This window comes from Syzygium oleosum, unplaced genomic scaffold (genome assembly GCF_021117445.2).
Source record: "Syzygium oleosum isolate NSW1041296 unplaced genomic scaffold, Sole_v2.1 Sole_v2.35, whole genome shotgun sequence".
In the NCBI taxonomy this organism is placed as follows: Eukaryota; Viridiplantae; Streptophyta; class Magnoliopsida; order Myrtales; family Myrtaceae; genus Syzygium; species Syzygium oleosum.
Window position 1 is genome coordinate 2,030,895 of NW_026607519.1, and position 23,114 is coordinate 2,054,008.

Here is a 23,114-nt window from a genome sequence, read left to right on the forward strand (position 1 = left end):
TACTAGGAAACAGCTGCTTAGGTCGCATAATTATCGCCCCAACCGATCCCCCAAGAATCGAGCTATACAATAATCTCATCTTTACATTGAAGAAGCCCATCGGCTTAGCCCTCGACAAAATTACAGTACCTACGGTTACTTACACACTTCCGCTCACCATTCAAAACCCACCAAAACTAATAGAAGAAGCCTACCCCAGGAACGGAACGGACCAAGTGAACAGAAGAAAAATCTCCTCATCAAGCTTACAAAAAGACCTCGGCGACAGCGAGGCAGTGGGAATACATAAGGGAATGCTGATTTCAAGGTCTAACATCCTTCAACACGCCACCCTTCTCCAACTCGACCACTAGATCCCTAAGAGACGGCACCTTCATGGCCAAGGTCCTGTACAGCCTGGAGTACCGAGCACGGGTCCCATCTGCCGTCCGTGCAAGGGCCAGCAAGCTTAGAGCCTCGGGTAGTTGGGAGAAGAGCTGTTTTATCTCCTCCAAGCTCATATTTTCCAGAACAGTTGGCCTGGGAACTACCCTCACGATTTCACCGCCTTTGGGTTCCTGAACACGGGCATCTGCTTTGATGACCAGTTCTGAGTTAGAATTGGCTCCACATTTGATGATGAATGGAGTCGTCGAGCCTGTGTTGAACTGCAGGACGTTCCACTGAGCCACATCTGTGTCTACCACAGGCCCCGAATCTGCAGGTCTGGAAGCATGCAACTGTTCCTGCTTATCATCTTCGGGAATCAACTGCAGCAGCACAATCAAAGAATAAATGACCCATAAAAACAATGTGGGTCTATTATGTCGTATCAATGAGGTGCAAATCCTAATCAAATTCTTGTTGCTTGCTTTTGTCTTTCTGAATACTTCTTTCAGGAATAGTTGAAAACAATTAGGGATTACTCTATATGATAGAAGTTTAGAGCGAGGGTGACTATCCCTCTATCAAGATTAAGTTCAAGAGCAAGGTCTTAGGAAGCATGAAAGTCTCCACAACGACCTCTGATGGACCATCTCAACCGAACACTTGGACCATCAGAAAGTCCCGTCATAAAAAACTTGCGGTCTGATTCTTTCCCAAGGACTTTGCTGCTATTGTTACGCAGATCTATAGGACATTTCCCTAGTCATCCAACATTTTACTTACTGATACTGACAATCATTGTTAGTATTTATGAGATCCTGCATAATTTTTAGCAATATGGTATATAGCTGCACATGAATTCCACAGTAACCCAAGAAAAAAAGAATCTGCAGATTGAGGATTTTTTGAAGGTTAACAAACCTCGACAGCACTACGAGCATCAGAGATTTGTTTTTGGGCAGAAGGATGATCAATGTCGAGGAGGGAAGGCATCCGCTCTGCAAGTTCATCCAGAGATGCTAGCATTGCTGCCTTCTTACCTCTGCTCAAGGTGTTGACGGATGATTGCCTCATTATATCCTGCTCAAAATCAACCAGCCTCCTTACTTTGTACATAGACTAGACACACACAATGAGAAATAAGTACAAAGAACAGTTTAAAACCTTGACTTGCTTCAATATGCCATCAAGAGAAATAAGAGATGCTAATCTTGCATCTTCAGCAGCAGTGGAAGGATTGCGAATGGGTGAACCACCACCTTCCAGTGTTAATAGGGCCTCATCACTTCTCATTTGTTGCAAAATCTGATTTTGTTAGAAACATAAGGAGCAAAAAGAAAGAACTAAGTCAATCAAGTCAGAGCATCCAAGGATAAAGTTTAATGGAGATGTGACAATCATTAAGGTTGATAATATCATGTATACTCGACATCTTTTGGTGATATGTGTCATCAACGATTTTGAGTAAGAGTCACAGAAAATGCACAAGTTATATCTATTAGCGATTTCTTATTTCTATTTTAACTTATAAATGCATAATAGATGCACATATATAATTGGACTGCCTAACAACTCAAATTTATCTATTATTTCCTATATACTCATTAGAAATAACATTTGCTCAAGTTAACCGAATAACTTTGCATGCTTCAATGAGGAGTGTGATCCAGGGACACTAACTAGGAGGAGCATGACATGATAGAAAAGATATAAGACATTTAACGCTTACAGAAGCTCTAACACATGGTAAGGAAAGGATTTATATAGATGACCCCACTCAGTGGGATAAGGCTTGGTTTGTTGTTGTCCTCGTTGTACCTTCCATTAGCAATGTCAATCAGTCCCCATACAAAGAGAAAGGATGGAAGCTTTTACGTCCTATTATTGCTTTCACTAGCATACTCAAATTAAAATGTTCCTAGTGTTTCAATGATTGAGGATACTCTCAAGGCAGAGCCACTCTGTGACTCACCCATGTTTTGATCACTTGAGACCTTACTCCTTATTTTAAGTCCGGTGACCACTGATATATGCATAGATCTGCACCTAATCCAACACCAAATCGGAACACAAGACCTCCACCCGCATATTAATATTATTTAAAGATGGACCCTACGTTCACTAAGGAAAGTCACTTTAATTATATGTAATAGAGATGAGTAAAAGTGCCACTGTCTCTAGTTTATGCCTTTATCAAATGAACATAGTTTAAAAATAACTCCAATACTTTCCCAATTAAGCAATGGTTGAGCTTTGGCACATCTATCTTTGGATGCAAACACACATTTTGTGGTCTACTAACAAAAGCACCTTCAATATAGTTGTCAAATAAAGATACGTATCGATGCGTATCGTGAATCAAAATCTTAAATTCACGAATCTTGGATCGAGGATCGAATCGCATCTAATAGTAAGATTGAGTAGAGTTCCTAATATTAGAATTTTGTGTCAGGCATTTCTAAACTTTGTAAACAATGTTATAAAATATGAAATATGTAATATTTATGATCCATGACAAAGAAAACTAAAATTCAAGAACATGTTATGATCCTACAGATAAGAAGATAATTTCCCATTGTTTCATTAACATAAGGATTATACTTAAATGTAAATTACAAATTTCTATGGTATATTATTTAGTCTTTTATTGTAAAGTACAAAGCGCATTTTCAATTATTTTGTTATGGGATAAGCGCATTAGAAGTCCCAAAACTTATCACGAAAGTACAATTGAATCCTAAAACTTTCAAAAAGTGCATTGAAAGTTTGATTGCACTTTTTAAAAGTTGTAGGACTCAATTGCATTTTGTGACAAGTTTTAGGACTTAATTGCACTTTTTGAAAGTTTTAGGACTCAATTGCACTTTCATGACAAGTTTTAGGACTTTCAATGCACTTATCCCTTTTGTTATTATCAAAATGGAGCCTGCAGATTAAAACACGACAATATTTACATTATTTTATAGGTAAACGTACGAAAAAGAGAAACACTTGAATTGATAGATACGTAGAGAATCGTAGATTTGCAAGTGAACCGATAGACTCACTTGCGATTAAGAAGATTAACAAAAATAGATACATATCGCTTAGACCTTGCATTGAATCGAACCATATGATGCAAATCGACAGTCAACCAATTCCGATAACTATTTCAAACACCCATATTTTTCCATATTTTTAGTTAAGCGTCTAATAGACCACGCCTCTCTCTCATCCCTTCTCATGTTGTCAGTTTCTTCTCTATTTTATCTGGCCAACAATCAGTTTCCTGTCATTTTTTAACTATGTTTGTCGAAATGTCCCTCCCTCCCTACCTAGCACAACACTTCTTAAACACTTATTCTCCTCTTTCAGATATAATAATCTCCTAATGACACCATGATCTACAGACACATGGCTTTATTACATAATCTATCCATCTCTGACTCCCTTGCCCTCTGAGCAGTCGGTTTATCTGAATCCCCACACACGCAGAGACAAGCACCGTCAAACACTTGTTAAACACTCTTTCTCCTCTTTCAGATATAATAACCTCCCAATGACACCACGACCTACAAACACATGGCTTTATTACATCCTCTACCCATCTCTAATTCTCTTGCCCTCTGAGCAGTCGGTTTATCTGAATCCACACACACAGACAAGCACTGTCACAATCCGAAGACAGTAGGATCAAATTTGTCTCTCTATATTTTCCTTTTTTTCTTTCCTCGTCTGGGTCTCAATTACTACAGTCCAACCAAAAAGCTCTTTTGATTACATCAATCCTATTGCCTTCACTAACGAGGACCGAGTCATGTTGTGCATCGCAGCTTCGCCCCTTTCCCACCGATCCATCGACAAGGGCAGAGGATATCAGCTAGAAAAACCATCATTCTCTATTTCACCGGGCATAGATCCCCACCCCCACCGCCCTTTTCTTGTTTGAGGGTCCATGTATGGGCCCTTTTGGTTCTGTTCTTTCCCTCTCTTTTTCTCTTATTTTGTTCATCTTTCCTTGATCTTAAGATAGCTAAGAACAGAAGAACAAACATGTTAAATCTGCAACAGTTTCTACCAAAATACTCCTCAATTCCAATTGGTTCTTTTTTTTTTAACCTTTCTTGGGTGGAGGAAGCCAATTTTCTTCATCTTAAACGCACTGAATAAACACAAAACGGAAGGAAACATCATTTTGTAGATTGAAATAGGAAACATGACAGCTGGTGTACTAGGAGATGACAGAAAAAGAGAGGTGTGACAATTTAAGGCTTGGGCAAATTGTACCTGAAAGGTATTTTGGGTGTTAAGCAAGAAGAAAATATGCATTTGCAGCCAGAAAGGGAGAGGAAATAGCCCCACCAATTAAGCAATCATAAACATCGCTTAATTCTTCCAATAATCAGCAAGATTCTTCCAATAATTAGGAAGAACTTAGATAAAGCGTCATGTAAATCCAACTGCTCTATTCACAAATAATGGTTTGCAATATTATCAAACCAAAATGTAATCTAAAATCAGCAAATTTTCAAATTGTGCATTGAAAAGTTTTCATACTAGTACACCAATATGGCATAACTTCATACTTGACCATGGAAAAACCCCGAGTTTCCAAGCATTTGAAATATTTCATACATACATATATGCATGCATGCATGTATGTATGTATGTATGTATGTATGTATGCCACTTTTTAGATTAACTGCTATTTAAGAGTTCATATATCCATTCATAATCACATTAAATTAGTATATATAGGCCCAAGTAGCGCCGTAGCGGTGATATGGAAGAGAGGAGTACCTTTCTTCTCTTATGATCAACAGATTCAAGAGCTGAACGAAGCTTTGCTACATGTGCCAAGTCTTCCGCCTCTTCTGTCGCCAAGGTTCCAGCAATATCCTGATGTAAGCCATGGAAATTAGGATCATCTTAATAATAAAGACAATCTGTTATTGGTTGAAGTATAAGTTCTGTTAGACGACACGGCAAGTTTTGTTCTTTCCTGGATTGGTCTACTGTCCTTATAAAGTAACTGGTCATTTGTTCAAGTATAAGTTTCATATCCTTCAAGGGGTGGGTTATAGGAAGGTTTGCTTGCCTCACATGGGCACCCCATGATCGCATACCTGATGCTAGCAGTTTGCGCATCTAAACACAACTAATGTTTCTCAGGAGCTACAACACATGCATAATGAAAGGGGATGAATGAAAAACACACAGCCGCCTATCTAAGGTCAGTCCCTAAAATCGCCAGATAATTGCATTGTCACTTGTTCAAAATTATGGCAATTATGCTGCAGTGACATGATTGATGCATCCAATTGATGAAGTCCACCATTGATCAACACCTACCTTCAGGTGCTGTAATTGAGAAGTATAGACTCTCTTAGTATACTCTGATAGAAGCTGACCGAGAGCATCTGTGTTGGGAGGCACAGCAGCGCCAAGTCCAGCCATCCAACCATCCATAATAGCAGTGGAGAGAAGTTCTAATTGACCAGTTGTTCCTCCCATTGCATCATCTCCAGTCACAGAGAGGAACTCAAAGTTCTCCGCAAGCCAAGATCTAATCTGCCGCTGCAGCTCACCAGCTGGAGTATGCACAAAAAGGGCAGCAAGGGACTTATTTCCAATAGAAAAGCTTTTAGCCTCTTCAGTTATTTCTCTGAGTTTTCCTCCAGTGACATGCTGCCTCCAAGTTTCCTAAAAAAGGGGTTATAGCATTCGGTAAAACATTGAAAGGTTGAAATACCAAGAAGTCATGAGCAATATCCCAAGATAAGAACCATCTAGGAACAAATATGAGCAAGAAGCTCATGATATAAAGTTATATGGGGCCAGACTGAAGATGCCCTTCAACGTAGTTCTGTTATTATAGTCAGTTTCTATTTGGTTTTAGATTGGTGGTAGGTGTATCTTTCATGTCTTTCAAAAGACTAGCAACACTAGAAGAACAGCGCGAACCTGATCGATACCTCGAAGCTTTAAGACAACTGAAGAAAACTTAGACTTTTTCTCAGGCTTTATGTTGACTTTGAAGCCCTGGATCTGCTCGTCAACATACCGTACAGGTGATCTTCCAGGGCTGTTACCTCGGCTAGAGCTTCTACTCCGTCCAGAATTTGGTTTTTCTAAGAAGCAATCAACAGGTAAAACCTACAGTTGAAAGAGTGACAACAAGCACCAGGGGTAAAATGAAATGTTTGGTCAGGTATATAAAAATCTAGATAACATGCATATCATAAAATGCTGACAGCGGAAATTGGAGCCTAAAGGAGGTCAGAAATTGTTACCTTGATAGACTGCAGCTCTGGTGATCTAGCAAGCAAAGACCGAATATACAATATCCTGACACGTGAGACAAGCATGGTATCCATGACTCTCTTCGGTTCCATTTTACGAATAAATGCAAAGACAGCATCTCTAATTTCAGCAAGAATCTCATGCTCTCTGGAAGCACCTGCTTTGATGACAGCAGCCAAAACCTGCACTACCATAACATTAAAAATTAACTTTGATATATTCTAAGGAGTTCACCATTATCAACAAAATAACGAAATTATGCAGAATGGAGTAAATACTAAATTAAATGAACAACATGTCATAAACAGCAGCGGTATCTTTCTATTTTTGAAACACCGGCATGCTGTAATTCTTTCTAAAATAGTAAAAAAATTATCATTCAAAGCCCAAATTTGTGGATACCGGAAATTGTGTATTCATGATGTATATTCTACTTGCAATTACTTCTTTTCAGCTTTTTTCTCATACTTCTGTTTTTAGCATTTGAGCTTCGAGTTTTATTTGATATTGAACACATTAAATGTTTAAAGACATAAATTTGGCATTTAGATTCATTTGAAGTCAAATAATATCATTTAAAAATTACGAAAACGTACTATTCAGAAGAGAAAACCAAAAGCTACTTTTTGGTCTTCCACAAAATGAACAAAACACACTCAATAAGAAACGCAAATGAACAATTCTGAAATAAAAATTAAAAGATTAAGTAACAAACTATTACCAATCGCTATTTTTCTTTACCAAAGAAAAAGCACACCAATTGACAATGATTCGATCATGAAACTACTACCTACGAAAAGATAAAACTTTATACATGTTGAATGACACACCGGGGATGAAAGATTCATCAGAAGGTGTTTTCCTTTCCACTTAATGAACACGCGATTAAGCCCTCACTATTTTTCAAATGCACGGGAATATCATTAAGTAAGCATACCAACATCAAAAGCTTGTTTGCTCCATCAGAAATGGCAGCAAGACTGTCATACTGTTCCGGTTCAAAGTCATTCAAAGCCGCAGTGAGGTATTCTCCCGCTGGCGTAGTTTTAACTTTCTCAGAACTTGTTTTGACCAGAGCAACTGACTTTTCAGCATTTAATGGCGAAGGAACAACATCCAGAGTACGTCCAACACTGTTGTTATTTGTCCTGAAAAACCGACAATGGAAGAATATACAATGTGTAACATGCTGTCGGCTGGAATAACACAAACCAACGTTCATCTCAGAAACGTACCGAGATGGCATATTTGCTATTCCTTTTGGACTTGATATCTAAAAAAATAGACAAGCATGTCAGAAATCTGAGAGAGTATCCTTAGCAAAAGAAACAAGAAGACTGAAGAGCACCTTGCATAGTCACCCTAAAATATACAAAAGCTTAGGCAATGGAGTAGAAGCCTCCAACTATGAAAAGCCAATAAGCCCATGAAAACAATAGAGGAAGCAGACAAGTCAAATGCCTTTCACTTTAGCCAACGAGTTCAAAGAGGCCGAGTTGATTCTTAGTCAGCATGGATGAACTCAAATGAAAGTTTACTGCATGTTCAAAGGTTTCATCCAAATGAATTTTAATTTCCCTAAACATATTATTTGCCAAATTCATTGTCAGTGCAGTTCTAACCTAAAGATGACCCGAATTACCCCCCTTTTTATGACCCAAATTATACTGCCTCAACTCATAAATTGGACCGTGCAGGCAGATATACATATGATTAAGGATGCCTTGAACTACCATGAGCAGATTGCACACTCTCACAAGTATTTCAAACCATGAGCTCTCAATGCTATCAAACTAACACCAGGTAAGACTTGACATTCTCCTATCTGGACATTTGGACCTCCAGAAATTTTATTCCATTATGCATAGAGAATAGAAAACACTTTCTCTAACCGGAGAGAGCAAAAGAAAATTGTCAATTGATGCACACGACAATATATGTGAATGGTGCAATAAATTTCATATCATAGCTTCTGCAAGTATCTTTTCATCCATCGCATCTGCCAGTTCAGCACCATGAGAACTCTACAACTTACAAACAAGTCACAACCAGATTACTAACATATATCTCATCTCATCACAATGAAGTGCTGCTGAAAGCAGAAGAGTCGAGCAAAGGTTCAACAATATATTTGCAGAACAATGACTATAAGCGAACCTACTGAATTGCACAGGAAATTATAAACTGATAACTGAGGCAGTGAAGATTAAGCACAACTGTGCTACTCCAATCCAAAGTCTGACCAACTGTGAATCGACTCAAGCCCTAGGTGGGACCTCACAGTGGTGTACAGCAGCTATGCAACCCAAGAGCCATTGCAGCTCTCAAAAGAGTCAAGGAAGAGGATAACGAGAGCAATAGTCAGAGATATGAACTGAATACAGCACTCAAAGAAACTGAGATACTACATAAGTCCATGTACAGTTTTCCCCTGCATCATGGCACAGCTAGGTAAAATTATAATTCTAACTGGAATGAGAGTTTACCTGGGGTGAACTTGTCAACGAAGCTTTTTCCGTGAGTCTATCAAATAGTTTCTCATTTTCCTCATGCAATCTCTGCAAGAGTAATTCATTATTACAAGCATCAAGTCTTATCGGCATCCAGATAGAGATTGCATATACACCATGATTTATAAGAAATTAACTGCTTACGAGTGTGTTTTAGATTTTCCCATTATGAAACTACAACTTTCCCAACATATCGCCCACATAAATTTCGACAATGTTGAAAACAAAGAAGCCCGTCGTTTGGCAAACATGGTCACAGCTATCAAACTACGCATGCATATAAAAAAACAAACAGATCATTTCAAAAATATGATGATCACCTCAAGCCAAAAGGTCGATGAGATCAACTTATGCTTTTGTGTTAGTTTCCAACATTAACAACTCATCTGCTTCAGTGCTGTTCTATTGACATAGAAATTGTTGCAAATAGAGTTGTTACAGCTGCTCCTTTTGCTGAAGAAAATATCATCATGCTTTTATGAAGTAATTTGGATTTCCTACACTCACTAGCACTGGAAGCCACTAGCCCTGGTTCCGATTTCAGATTTTATTGGTTGTTAGTATCTTCCTTGTCAATATGTGAGCAACACAACCGTACTGCCCAATCTTTACCTCTCTCACAACGCCTCCATCCCCACGGAAATAAATAACATCAGAGGTACAGAAAGTGCAAATCGAAGAGAAGAAAGATAAACAACATAACTCCTTTAATGACTCTGCCTCACACATCACGGCAGAGGAAACCACCAACTGAACAGGCTGTCAACCTTTAACCAAAAAAGAAAAGCAAAATACCAAGCAAATCCTTTTTCTGGTGGGATAATTTTCTCATGGAAATAATTGAAAGAATTACAGGATCAGCATAAAGAATTACGCATATAGGCAGACCAACTTTAGTAATTGTTACTTCTGATAACAAGAAAGTAACCTAATGGGGTAAAAAAGACAGCGAATTTTTCTCTTTTCTTGTGTATGCTCGAGAAAAGGAGCGAGTAATTGGAGGCAGAGGGAAAAGAGCAGCAAAATTAGCATATAGAATTGATTATACAACAGAATATCCATGCGAATGAGCATACCTCAATTAATGCATCACGTTTTTTTAGCTCTTCTTCAAGTTTCTTGGTCACTATTGAAGAGTCCATTGAATCACTAAAAGCTTTCGGAAGTGCTTGTACTTCAAGGCCTGAATCTACGCCAGATTTTGACTTAGTTTCACTTGAACAAAGGGCTTCATTAAGCTGATGCTCAAGATTTCTAATATTGGCCTGCATTATGAAAATAAGGACAAGAGAAAAATTTCATTATAAAAGTTGCATTTAACCTGGAAGCAGAAGATGTCATGAAATATCTGACTTTCCAGCATTGGATGACCATAAACCCAAAGCATTATTACTGACAAGAAGTACAGCATGTATATATTTTTCTACATCTAAGTGAAGTCACATACTAATTAAACCAAAAAGGAGGGAAAACGATTCATGGCAGGACAAGAAGATGCAAAAACTAGTTTCCTAATGACTTGGATGCGCTATTCCTCATTAAAAAAGTAACTAAGCGACCAGATAACATGTAGCACAGATAGGGTGTACAGATCATGACATAAAAAGGAAAAGCAACCAACGTACTTAACAGATACAAATTGTCTAATGCATTCTAATTATATGTTATTGCAGCAGAACTATGTGTACCAAACTGAGGTACATACAAACACCCTCATGCACTTTTGTGGATGCTGAGACAGGCTCTGCAAGCCCACAGACACATACACCAATGAGAAAGCATGGGCACACAAGCACATGCTCCCACTTAAAGGTGCACAAAGACCACATTCAGACGCCAACATCTCTGTACTTCAACAAAACATTGGAGCCATATCATTGTCTCCCATCATATACAAAGTAAAATTATATCGACTTTTTTTCAGTAATATTTGGTGGTTTATTATACAGATATAGGACCATTGTCAAAACTTTCCAGGAGCAACTATAACCATAAAAGGCACGTTTCAAGAGTTCCAAGAGGCAAATTCCAAGAATCCAAGATCCATAAGAGAACAGCAAAGCATATGATCAACTCAGTGTTGAAATAGATGAAAAAGCACATGCTGAAAAGCATTAAGTTTCAAATAAGACGAACTTGCAAGGACTGAATAGTTGAATCTTGCTGCTGTATGTGCAGCTTCTGATCCTGCTCCAGCTGGACCAGTTGAGCAAGTTGATTTCTGAGCTGCGCATTCTGCTCCTTCTCAATCTTATGCTTATCTGCCAGCATTATGTTCTCAGACTGCATCAGAAAAGTTATGATTTCAGTACATAATCCTAATTGAAAACCACAGATGGAAATCATTTCAAATTAAAAAACAACATTTCCTGGATTTATATTGAACTGCTCACACACATACTAAAGATGAGGACAAAGTTAATTATGGGTGTTAACATCATTAAATATTTCCCAGAAACTTTATCATAACTAAAAACTTTGATAAAAACTTCGCACTAAAAGACTCATAAAAACCTATTGCAACACTGCACAGAAATCCATCATAAAAAATGTAATTCATAGAGGATAAAAGTTGCAGGACATAAGAGAAATCCCTCGTACTCTTGTGCTAAAATTGTCGTCAACGAATAGAATATATTTTTGCAAAGAATGATGTAGATGGAGACCAATGTCTACCAACCCTAAGCATCCATTGAACTAATATTACGAGAGAGAGTTTTCTTGGGAGAATAGTATCTAATTCCCTTGGGGAAAGGTGGTCATTTGGAGGACAACCACACGGAAATCTTGCACCAAACAAAGTCATTTGTTCAAAGAGGTTGCTCAAATAAATCTGGTACACATTTTTCCTCAAAGAAGCCAGCATTAATCAGCAGTGCAAATGACATATATATCATATCAACCAAAGTAATTGATCATCATACAAGTTCCACGCAATTGGAGAAATGCCACTACAAAGTTGCACACCTTCAAATCCGACTGCAGAGTATAGGAGACCTTCCATGCCTTCTGAACTTCATTAAAAAGGAGGACGCATTGATCATTTGCATCTTTCAACGCTTGTTTTAGCCCCAAAACCTCTTGTTTAACATCTTGTAATTCTTTCTCTTTTTCATACAACTCCTTCCTCGCATCATTGGCCTAAAAAAGATAAAGACATCCACCTGCAAAAGTTCAGTGCTTTTTCCTCTTTGATGACAAACAATAGACACGTGTTATCACAAGGGCCAGAAATTCTGTATTAAAATGCTTTTACATTCTTTTATGATGACAAATTATTGAACATATCACATCACAAGGGACGAGCTGAAAAGAGTATACTCGTGATAACTAGCAATTTAATAAAAATTTACAAGACAGTTATTCAAGCAATAGACGACCAAAAGGTGAAGTCAAACATGGACATCTTCTCACGTCAACTAAAATCAAAAAGATTCAAGGGGAGAAATAAACAAAACTTTCTAATGTGGGTTCGTGCCCATAAACCATAGACACTAGTTCAACCAAAATTCCCAAACCAAGGTTCAGTCTACCAGGGAATACAGAACATACAACGTCCCGCCATTTCTTTATCGTATCTCTGTTTCCAAGGCTTAGCGTAGCATTTCGTGCTCTGGAAGTAAAATTAAGGGATGATATCGTCTCAGATACATTTGATGCATCAGGAGACACATTAACAATCAGCAGAGTCTTGGAGTTTCCGCCTGTAGAGACATTTAGCAAAAGAAAATGAACAAGCCATCAGAAATTAATGACTGTCACTGCAAAGTTTTTGCTCAAATGTTTAAATTGAGACTCAAGGAAAAGAGAAAAGGTTCAATTTTAGCTGCAACAAGGATACCATGAAAACACTGACAGCATAAGCTCACACAACATTCTAGAATGACTAGTCGATATCTTGTGAATAAGCGTCCAATTCATAATGGTCCTTCGGTGCCATAGGAGAGAAAATGAGCTACTTTTGTTTTTAGGCTCAAATAAAAAAGGTGTACAAAACAGTCATTCTGCAAAGATGAGACACTTATCCAAAAAACAGTGCAGGTATTGTCATGAACACCTATTAGCAGCTATGAGGACAGTAACATCAATGCAGGTAAGTCAGGAGCTTTTCTAAGCAAAATAACTTCTGTTAAATAACAACCTAGATTATGCACCACCAAAGCACCAAAGAGTATGTTGATGGAATATAAGCTAAAAGATAAAACAAAGGAAAGGCCATCCACAAACTTATTCCATTATATATTAAGGGTAAATATTTCAAAGCAAATGCAGCCCCGTGAAATATGTATTCACTCCACAGTATCGTATGAATAGTTTTGCGAGATTTTTTGCACCAGATATGTCATATCCCATCCATGAATTTTCTGATCCATTGAAGAGGTATCAGGAATTAAAATTCCATTTCTCTTCATCAGGCACTTCAAAATTTTAAGTTCTTTCTGTCAAAAATTATTAATGTGAAGATGTCAACTACAGTTCGTTTTTTTTGTACCATTAAAGTGAAAAAAAAAAAAAGATAGCTTGTGCTATCCTGACAGGCACAAGCTAGTACACGCACTTGTCAGATCCATCACCTTCAGAAAATCCAATCATCATGTATGCAACCAAGAAAGTCATTGCCAAAAGGTACCTAGTGAATCAGCAAGTACTCTAGTTAGCGTTGAATTCTCATATGGAACGATATCCTTCTTTGACGACAATGAAGACAAAACATCCCCCAACCTACAAAATGAAAGACAAGTCATAAAACGTTATATCAACAAAAAAACAGATTAATTCAAACTTTTAATCTTAAAAGGTAATGACTGCATGTCTCCCTTCTATTTCAACAAACCCGTGCCCAAGGGCACTCCAGAATATCAGAGTTATTTTACTAGAGAACAATAGACCATTCTACACATTCAATCTGCAATTAAGATCTGCTTCCACTTAATGACAAGGTAAAGAACCGCGAGATTAGCATTTCCAAAGTGACGAGTTTGAACTTCTTTCATTGACTAAATTATAGTTGAGGACAGAGATAGGTCTGAAGCACCAACACATCAATGAATCAAAATGGGGTAGAAAAGCCTAACAATTTGAAAGTAGCGGATAATCAGTGTCATGCAAGATTTGTGTCTCGGATGCTCGTACACTGCTAGAAAGCAAGCACTGGCAGTAACTCATCAAATGGGGAAAAGAAAGCCAGAAACAGTATTGCAACCACTACTGAAATATTGATACTAACATAAAGTCAAGTATGCAAATAATAATAAGAATGATAGCAAACATGCCAAGACTTACGCAGAAAGTGACTTCATAACATGTAGAAGTTCCGTCACCCGCTCCCCACTACCATCTTCCACATTCAACCCTTCACTTCCAGCCAAATCAACAAGAGAAAGCTTGCTATACAGGTTTTCTCCAGTAATCAAGTTGTTGTAGGATATATGGATTGTGACAATCCTGATTACATAACAGGAGAATGAGTCAAAAAGTATCAATTAGAAACTCAACAAAGGGTTGGGGGTGGTAGGGTTAGAGGCCACTGCCAAGTGCTTAATCAAGTAATAACATTTTGTAATTATCATGTGTATCTCTTGTATTCAGCTTTTGCTTTAAAAAATAAAAGAACACATCCTTTCTGAAAATTATTAAGGTGTGGTACTCTCTGAAAGTAAAAGTAAACAGCTAGGTTGAGCAGCATCCTCTTCCATGCAATACCTATGAATAAATTCAGCCTAACAAACTAATCCAGCAAATGAGGACAAAGTAGCCAAGGGGGGCTTGAAACTCTCATTATGAAAGGTATGCACAAATGCTGTTCCTAACATCTAATTGAGGAAAACATCATCATTCATTTCAGAAGCTTGGCACCACAATCGATTGAACCTGTTTAAGAGGGGTAATTGATAGCAGTAGACATTATGGTATATCTGTACTAATAGCTCACATTTATTTTTCATTCTTTGTATCCTCCTGAATTTATCTTGAATTCTTTCAAAAAGAATTGCACAGTTATTCACCCTTCAGCAAAATATAGTTTCTAGCTAACATTGTCATCATAATATATCAAGAAATCACAAAACCCAAAAAAGCAATGAGAGAGGGTGCTTAGAATTCAAACCATACAAGTGAGAAACATTGAACTTTAAAACATCATTTCCTCGACTTTGAAATGCCTCTTTCAGGACCTTCAAAAAATCCAATGGATTGTCGACCTTTTCCTGTGTAAGTTCGACAAAAAATTCCGAAGACCCCATGCAGACTTTCGATGAATTCCTTCCTGATTCACGCACCAAATCTCGTACCTACATAAATAAACATGTGGAAGCACAATCACATCAAAACAAAACGTAGGCGTTCGGTAACACCTGAAGAAACTTGAAGCTATTTAAGGTGAGTTTAAGAAAAGAAACCTGTTCATTGTGGAGTTCAAAAACTGTGACAGAAAAATCATATCTAGATGTAGCAGTTGCATCTGAATTCGCTAAATCGAAGAGCTCCTCAAAACAACGAGCATATAGACCACGATCATGGCTAGATCCTTCCTGAAAAGCATCAAAAAACAAACATCACGTCAACTTCCATATCAGAATTTTGTGGAATGACATGGCGGGTGAACATGGTTAATCATAATATTACAAAAGCCCCCATGCAGATAATTATGATTGCGAAAGATCGAACGAACGACAATCAGATCTAAGAAATGCGAGCAACAGAACTTTCAGCTCCTTAAATTCAGACATGAGATTAGACCAGCATCTGAAGGAAGTATCTGCATTAATGCACCATGCCCGTAATGGCAACCAAACATGTATAATTCACAAAAGCACACTCTCATTCCAGATCTGCTCCCTTTTGAATGCAATGGGAATGACAAACAAAATACTTATCAAAAAAGCCATACCGAAATATTTGGATATTTAGCTCATATGGAGATATTATTCAGTGCGAGCGTGTTTGAGAGAGAAAGAGAGAGAGAGAGAGACCATAGTGTGCGTCTTTCCTGAGTTACTTTGTCCATAAGCAAATATTGACACGTTAAATCCATCCAAAGCTGATTGAACCAACGGTTGAACATCACTAAATATCTCAGCTGCACATGCACCAGTCCTACTGTAAGATAACCAACTTCCAAGCAAACCAGCCAGGTTGCTAGTCTACACCAAACAATCTTCAAATAATGCCAGTTATGTAACAAAATGAATCGTTTTCTAGCTCACCCTGTCCAACATGAGGTCCATATACCCTATCGAATTCGTAATCTTTCTTAGGGTTGGTACTGGTCTCATCACCAGTGTCGACGCGGATAGTAAGATCATCAGGGAATTCTACAGCAGAGGGACCTTCATCTTCAAATAATGGTCTTGAACGACAGAATACCTTTATGTTTCCTGAAATTAAAGGCATCTTCAAATCATTACAGAAAAGGAAAATGCCCATAATAAATTTCTGACCCAAATTTTGTACAGCCTCGAAGAAGGATGGTTGGAAATTGAAGAGAAGAGCTGTTGAAACAAATTACTATAGTAAGAGGAAGAGAGCACACAAAGAAGAGAGAAATGCACAATCGTGATTGATTTCTGTGCTTCCATTAAAGATTAACCAATTGAACTATAGTCACTTGCCAACTAACTAACATTTAGCTCAACTTTTAAACCAAACAGTTAATTAATGTGTGTGCAACTCCTGCACTGATAGCCAACCAAATGGCTTCAAGATGATCTGTCCCTCTTACTTAAACACTATTAGTGTAACTTAGGCCGGCCAATCTGGTGATTGGGCAGTCTCAATGGTGAATTGCTGATGTGGAAGGAGTCCATATGGAAAGTATGTCACTGGTGACTGTACTCTTGTCTGAAAATCATATCTCTTGGGAGTTCTCCCATTACTTTAATTTTAAGAGATTCAATTTCTTCGTCACCATCGACCAAAGTACCAGAACTGATCCTCCAGAGGAGGAACAAAATACACGAAGTAAAAAAAACATCTTCGTGCTTGATTTCTAGTCTCCATTTACAGATTAATGAATGTCCGAGGTATAATCAGTCCTGAACTAACAGACAGCCCGAATATTTCAGACTAACAACCGATCAATAAAAATGCATCACAAACTGATAGCTAACAGTGCAATCTCGAGTTGATCAGCACTTCCTTACGACAACTCTATCAGCCGTATTCCAGCTCGATCTTACTTGTTAAACTCAAGTTTCGTCCTCCTACACACTGCAAAATTGTCTTGCAAATAAGCCATCTCTATTCGTCCATCGGACAGGGACACCGTCCCGATAATCAATTGCAATCAAAACTCGAAAACTTCCTGAAATCTCGGCTCATGTATCCGAGTACTCCCGCTCACATTCGTCGCGTGGAAAGCGGGAGAACCCAATTTAGAAAGGAAGAACCGACCTTTGGATGTCAACAAGTCATTGAACAACTTCCTCTTCTCGCTAACAAGCGGTGCTATCCTAGCCTCACCTTCAAGGGCAGCTCGATCTGATTACAACGCAACAGAACCAGTCAAAAACCCAAAAAAAAAGAGGGAGAAAGCAAAACACACGTCGACGAGATACGACAGCGGGGGCCGCACCCACCCTCACCTAGTTTCCGCGTCTTGTCGGCGAGGACGCCCAGGTACCGCGTGACTCGGTCGAGCTTCGCGTTGGAATACTCCTGCAGCTCGCTCGCCTCCCGCCTCAGCTCCAAGTAATCCCGCCTCGCAAGCTGTCGCGGAAAAAGTGAAAGGAATCGAACTCACGCGAGAACGGAAATTCCACATCTAGACCGGACTAAAAACAGGGCAAATCTCGCCCCACGCTCAATCGGACCGGAAAACGGAAGCGAGACAATCGGAGCGTTTCGACAAACCTGGACATTGTCCTTGAGCCGCTGCACCTTGGCGGCCAGAGCGTGCTGCGGGGAGGGGGGCGGGGAGGCGGCGGAGATCGAGTACCGCCGGGCGAGAGGAGCGCTCGGCCTCGGCTGGTCGTCGGCGTCGAAGGAGGAGGACTTCCGGGGCTCGAAGCCACTGACCTCCCACTTCCACCGGTTGCTCCTCGGGTCCGACATCGCCGCCGCCGGCGACCGAAACCTATCGAGACGAGCCGAGCCGAGACGAGACGAGACGATCAACTCCGAGAGAGAGCCTTCGCTTCCCTCTCTACGCGCGCCAGAGGAGAGAGAGGATCGGCTAATCTCCTCCTCCTCCTTCTTCTTCTCCGTCTTCTCAGAGCTCCTCCTCCATTACTACTGGTCACGAGAGCTCCTTCCTTACCTTTGGCCAAACCATAAATGGGAGGTGGTGGTGCGGCCGAGGACGATACGACGTCGTCTCTCACGCCTCGCGAATTTTATCCTACAAAAGAAAAAAAAAAAAAAAGGGGCAAAAGCCACCAAAAGCCCGGGCGAAAGCCTGATGGAGCAATGCTGCTCGGAGGTAGAAGGCTCACGGATCGTAAACTTCTTTTTTCATGTGTCAACTCCGAAATTTATATCCATATAATATATTTATTTTCCGTCAATAAAAATTGTTAAAAATTTACCTACATAGATATCAAAAAGCAGATTATGTTGATGTGGTAAGGTGTTTTGTAATAATGAATGAAAGTAGACGCGTGATATAAGTATAAGTTAAAAATTTAAAAGAAATGAATCGCGCGGTGGGCATAATCTAGAATTTTTTAGTGACTTTTTCTAAAAAGGAAAAATGATTAATAACGAGGGGCACTCTTTTTTGCTTTCGGGACCCCGCGTTACTTCACGCCTCGCGCTCTCGAAGCTTTCGTCATCATTACCTTTTCTGCCCCCCCGGCCCCGATTAAATTTATTTTTTTTATCTTTTTATTTTTTTTTTTATTGGGGAGAGGAAAATGGAATTTGATTTTTAAAAGATGAAGGGCGCGGGGCGGGACAACGTGCGCGGGTGAGAGGAGGAGGAGGATTGCTTCGTTCCTCAGTTTCCTCCCCCCCGCGCGAGAACTGAGAAATGTGTGGTGGGTTTTTGGATGACCTGGCACAAGCTATGTCTGGGAATGAGTTGGCCAAATTTGTTTGGCCCAAAAAAACAAAAAGTACGATAATAAAAAAAAAGAGAAGACAAAATGCTAAAGTAGACACTATCACTTTACATAATTAAAATATTAAATATTAAGTGACGTGATAACTGAAGTGCTTAGTTGTGACATGTCATGTCAAATGATGCTTGATTTTAAAATTGGCCCAATTTCCTTAAAAAACACGAATTATAAAGCGGGTCCCTATTCTGGCCAATTCTTTTTCTTTTTTTTTTGTCTTCTGAAAAGCACCGATGTTAACTTGGTTTCAATCTTGCTCCAAACTCTCTTTTTTTATATCGTGAAAAGTGTCATCTTTAAATCATAATTCTTGTCAAAAATTTTCTTTGTCTCGTAAAAAAATGATCGGTGTTGGCTCCCATCAAGTTTTGGTCCGATGACATTGTCAAAGATGCGATGGATGTGTCATTATACATGCACTTGGTAACTCTCGGCTGTGTTGACTCGCACACAATTCGAGAGCCTCCCCCATTTTCGAACATTGTTGATTACGAGTTCAAGGTTCCGTCTTTCTCAGTGTTTGGCCAATTCGGATTCGGCAACTCTCTTGTCCATGCCTCATTTACCCTGGCAAGAAAAATTATCCAAAAAATCTTAAACTCATTGTAAAGCGACTAATTCAGTCCTAAACATCTCAATTATGCCAATTTAGTCCTAAACATTTTGACAACTTACAAATTTAGTTATAAACCTTTAAATTGTGTCAATTTAGTTATAAACCTTCCAATTGTGCCAAATTTAGTCCTGAACCATTTAACAATTTGCTAATTTAGTTATCCCGACTAATGTTAGCAGGAAATCGCTGATATGCTGGTTTAGGCCACGCCGGGCATCCTACATGACACAGTCAATGCTAACGTGGATAATTTAAAAAAAAAATTATTTTGTGATTTTTTTTATTTTTTTCCTTTTCTTTTATTTTTCCCTCCGTCGACCTCAAGTAAGGGCCGCCCTCGCTTAGGATGGTGACGGTCACCCTCACGTGGCCCAGTAAGGGCTGCCCTCACCCGATCCAATCTAGCCAAAGGGTGACCCTCACCCTCGCCTCATCAGGCAAAGGGCTACCCTTGCCAAAGGCCTATGTACGGAGCCTGACTATGGCCGACAAATGGAAAAAGAAAAAAAGAAAAAGAAAAAAATTTGCGAAAACTGTCTATGTCAGTGCCGGTTGTGCCTCGTAGGATGGTCGATGCTGACTAGACCGGCACGTCAACGAATTCTAATCAAAATTGGCAGGAATAACTAAATTGGCAAATCACAAAAAGTTTCACAACTAAATTGGCACAATTTAAAGATTTCATGATCGAATTGCCGTCGTACGATCAATTTTATCACATTTCCTCTTCTCGCGTGGTTCGAAATTATTCATATTCTAACGGCGGTTCCAGCAACGACAGTCACGCACCTTCGAGTACCCGTGGAATGAAATCAAAGGTGTCAAGAATACGGGCGAAAAAGAATTTAATTTGCTCTCTGATCGGGTTGTAAGAGTGTAATGATAGGAAGTCACCATTTTTGCACCTCAAAAAATGATAAAAACTAGCACTAAGAACCGATGAAATGGAACTTTCATTACCACCGGCTGGTGATGGTGGGGCTACGCCGCGCTACATGAATATTATGCTGCATGTCCATGTCTTCTCGAGGACCATGCGACATTTCAGAAGGCTACAAAAACATTAAATTGCCAAGGCCTTATTCCTACGAGTAGGGCTGTCAATAAAGCCCGGCCCGCCCCGGACCGACCCGGCCCAGCTCCGAAATTTAGGGCTTCTTCAGGGCGGGCCTCCTCTGGGTCGGGAATAGTTTTAAATTTTGAATATTATCTTTATTTCGGGCCGGGTCGGTCCGGACCGGGCTTTTTTGACAGCCGGCTCGTAACTTAAAAAACCCTAGGGCATCCTCCTCCTCCTCCTCTTCTCTTCCCTCTTCTTCTTCGCTTCGCCTCTTCTTCTTCCTCCTCCTCCTTCACCAGACCATCGCAGCCTCTCTCTCTCACCATGGCAGAGTAGGCCGAGTCAGAGGAGGACCGGTGCGGCTTTATGGCCAGGGCGTCGACGGGAGCTGCTGCTCATCGAGCTACGATCGATCGAAGAACACGCACGCATCTTTCCGCGCAGCTCGAACCGGATGAGAGAGAGACAGAGAGAGAGATTACCTTAGATGTGGAGGCGGAGGAGCCGCAGACCAGCAAGCTAGAGTCGTCGAGCCCGTCGGCGGTGCCGGAGGAGGAGGCGGTCCTGACGCTCCACGAGAGCGGGGTCGTGGGGCTGTTCCTCGCCGAGTCGCCGCACCTCTTCGCCGGCGACGCGGCGTCGCACCAGAACGAGGACCCTTCGATCGCGACTGCCGGATCCCCCACCCCGGCGGCGGCAGGAGGGATGCCGCCGCCGCCGCCGCCGAGGGGTGAGCGGATGCGGCGTGGTGGTGGTGGGGATCCCACCTGAGACGCATCAGGAGCTCGGCCACCATCCTGTCCTCCGCCATCGGCGTCCTCACCCACCCGTCCTTCGCCGCCATCGCTGCCGGCGGCCGAGAACCCAATTTACCCACCTCCTCCTGCTCTGGGGAGGCGCCACCGCCAGCACCGCCGTCCTTTCCCTCCAGCGACTCCCCACCTCCTCCTGCTCCCCCAACTGCAAACCCGAAAACCCGGACCGACCTGACCCGGACCGACCCGGATTTTCGCTTCGGGTTCTATGCGTTTTGGGTCGGGTCATGTCAGAGAAAGCATGCGCCCCTCGTGATTCAGGTCGGGTCGGGTATCATAGAAACCTGACCCGACCTATTGACAGCCCTACCTACAAGGTAGTGGTCCTATGCCATGTAGGAGGGATAAGTACCCAAAAAAGGGTCCATGGTATGTGGCCGATCGCTGGCCATGACGACCATAGGAGGAAGAAGGTAAAAAAAGAAAGAAACGAAAAAGGAAAAAAAAATCAATAAATTTATTCCAAAAAATTTTAAAAATACAAAAAACCATTCACATCAGTGTCTATGCCCGATGTCCCGATGTCCGTGTCTATGATTGCCAGCTAAATTTGGCAGGAATGACTACATTAGCAAATAGTCAAGAGTTTAGAAATAAATTAATCAAATTAAAAGATTTAAATATGAATGGACATCCGTATAATAGTTTTAGAAAAAAAAATTTATAATTTTTCCCTATTTAGGAAGGCAACAAATCCGCATTGCAATGGCATGTCCTATTTCTAGAGAAAATTAGACAGCGATTCGGATTGCCCAACTTATGTCTGCCCCCAATGTTATGCTCGACCTCCTGAATCTCCACCTAAGTTTTGAATGGATCATTCAAAAAAGGCAATGTCCCACATTTCCTCCTGGTTTCGTTCTTTTGCCCGTTCTTTTCCCGACTTTCACTCATCTCAAATTTGTTTTAAGTGGTTAGATTTGGCTTGTTTACAAATAAAGATGACAATGAATGATTTGTGGTCATTAGCAATTGATGCACATGACCATCGACAGATGCCTAAGAATCTTATTTAGGTTGAAAAAAATTATCGGGATTATAAGAGATGCGACGGTAGAAACGAAGAAGACAACACTGAACAAATATGTCACGGGGATAATGACACGAATGGTTCTTGAATTTTGATCCAATGTGCGATGTGGGTCTTGAACTTTCAATCTATTCAATGTGATTTATGAATTTTTTGTACATGTTCAAATTAGTCCAAAAGTCCAAAACTATATTGCTCGCACTGGTTTAAACATTTATCAAAAGCTTATGGACCATATTGCACGTTGAGTCAAAATTTGAGAACCATTTATGTCATTTTCTTATGTTATAATTTGCTTAACCTAAATTGCCATACGAGAGAGGAAAAGAGTTAATGAATTTGAGAGAATCGCATTAAGTTGGAGAACTCAAAGGGTGCTC

General features: G+C 40.1%; 1 protein-coding gene across 1 annotated transcript; it reads right to left on the minus strand.

Annotated features, from left to right (window-relative positions):
• On the minus strand, positions 1–18,404 carry LOC115676865 (kinesin-like protein KIN-14B). Its single transcript, XM_030599880.2, has 23 exons — positions 18,009–18,404; positions 17,741–17,864; positions 17,550–17,636; positions 16,364–16,534; positions 16,130–16,236; positions 15,557–15,688; positions 15,270–15,448; positions 14,442–14,603; positions 13,789–13,880; positions 12,711–12,862; positions 12,126–12,299; positions 11,295–11,441; positions 10,235–10,423; positions 9,135–9,206; positions 7,884–7,921; positions 7,586–7,796; positions 6,639–6,830; positions 6,310–6,501; positions 5,698–6,048; positions 5,146–5,244; positions 1,531–1,671; positions 1,288–1,446; positions 1–749 (listed from the first exon to the last, which is right to left on the minus strand). The coding sequence occupies exons 1-23, from the start codon at positions 18,207–18,209 to the stop codon at positions 303–305; spliced, it is 3,819 nt and encodes a 1,272-aa protein (XP_030455740.2). The 5' UTR covers positions 18,210–18,404; the 3' UTR covers positions 1–302.
• Between the last annotated feature and the right edge of the window lie 4,710 nt (positions 18,405–23,114).

Excerpts from the sequence above, each read along its gene's own strand:
- LOC115676865 (XM_030599880.2), bottom strand. The coding sequence starts at position 18,209 with ATGTCGGACCCGAGGAGCAACCGGTGGAAGTGGGAGGTCAGTGGCTTC. Across the intron at positions 16,237-16,363 it reads TGGACCTCATGTTGGACAGG|CTGAGATATTTAGTGATGTT; the intron begins GTGAGCTAGAAA and ends GTGCATGTGCAG. Across the intron at positions 12,300-12,710 it reads TAAAGAAATGGCGGGACGTT|GCCAATGATGCGAGGAAGGA; the intron begins GTATGTTCTGTA and ends TATCTTTTTTAG.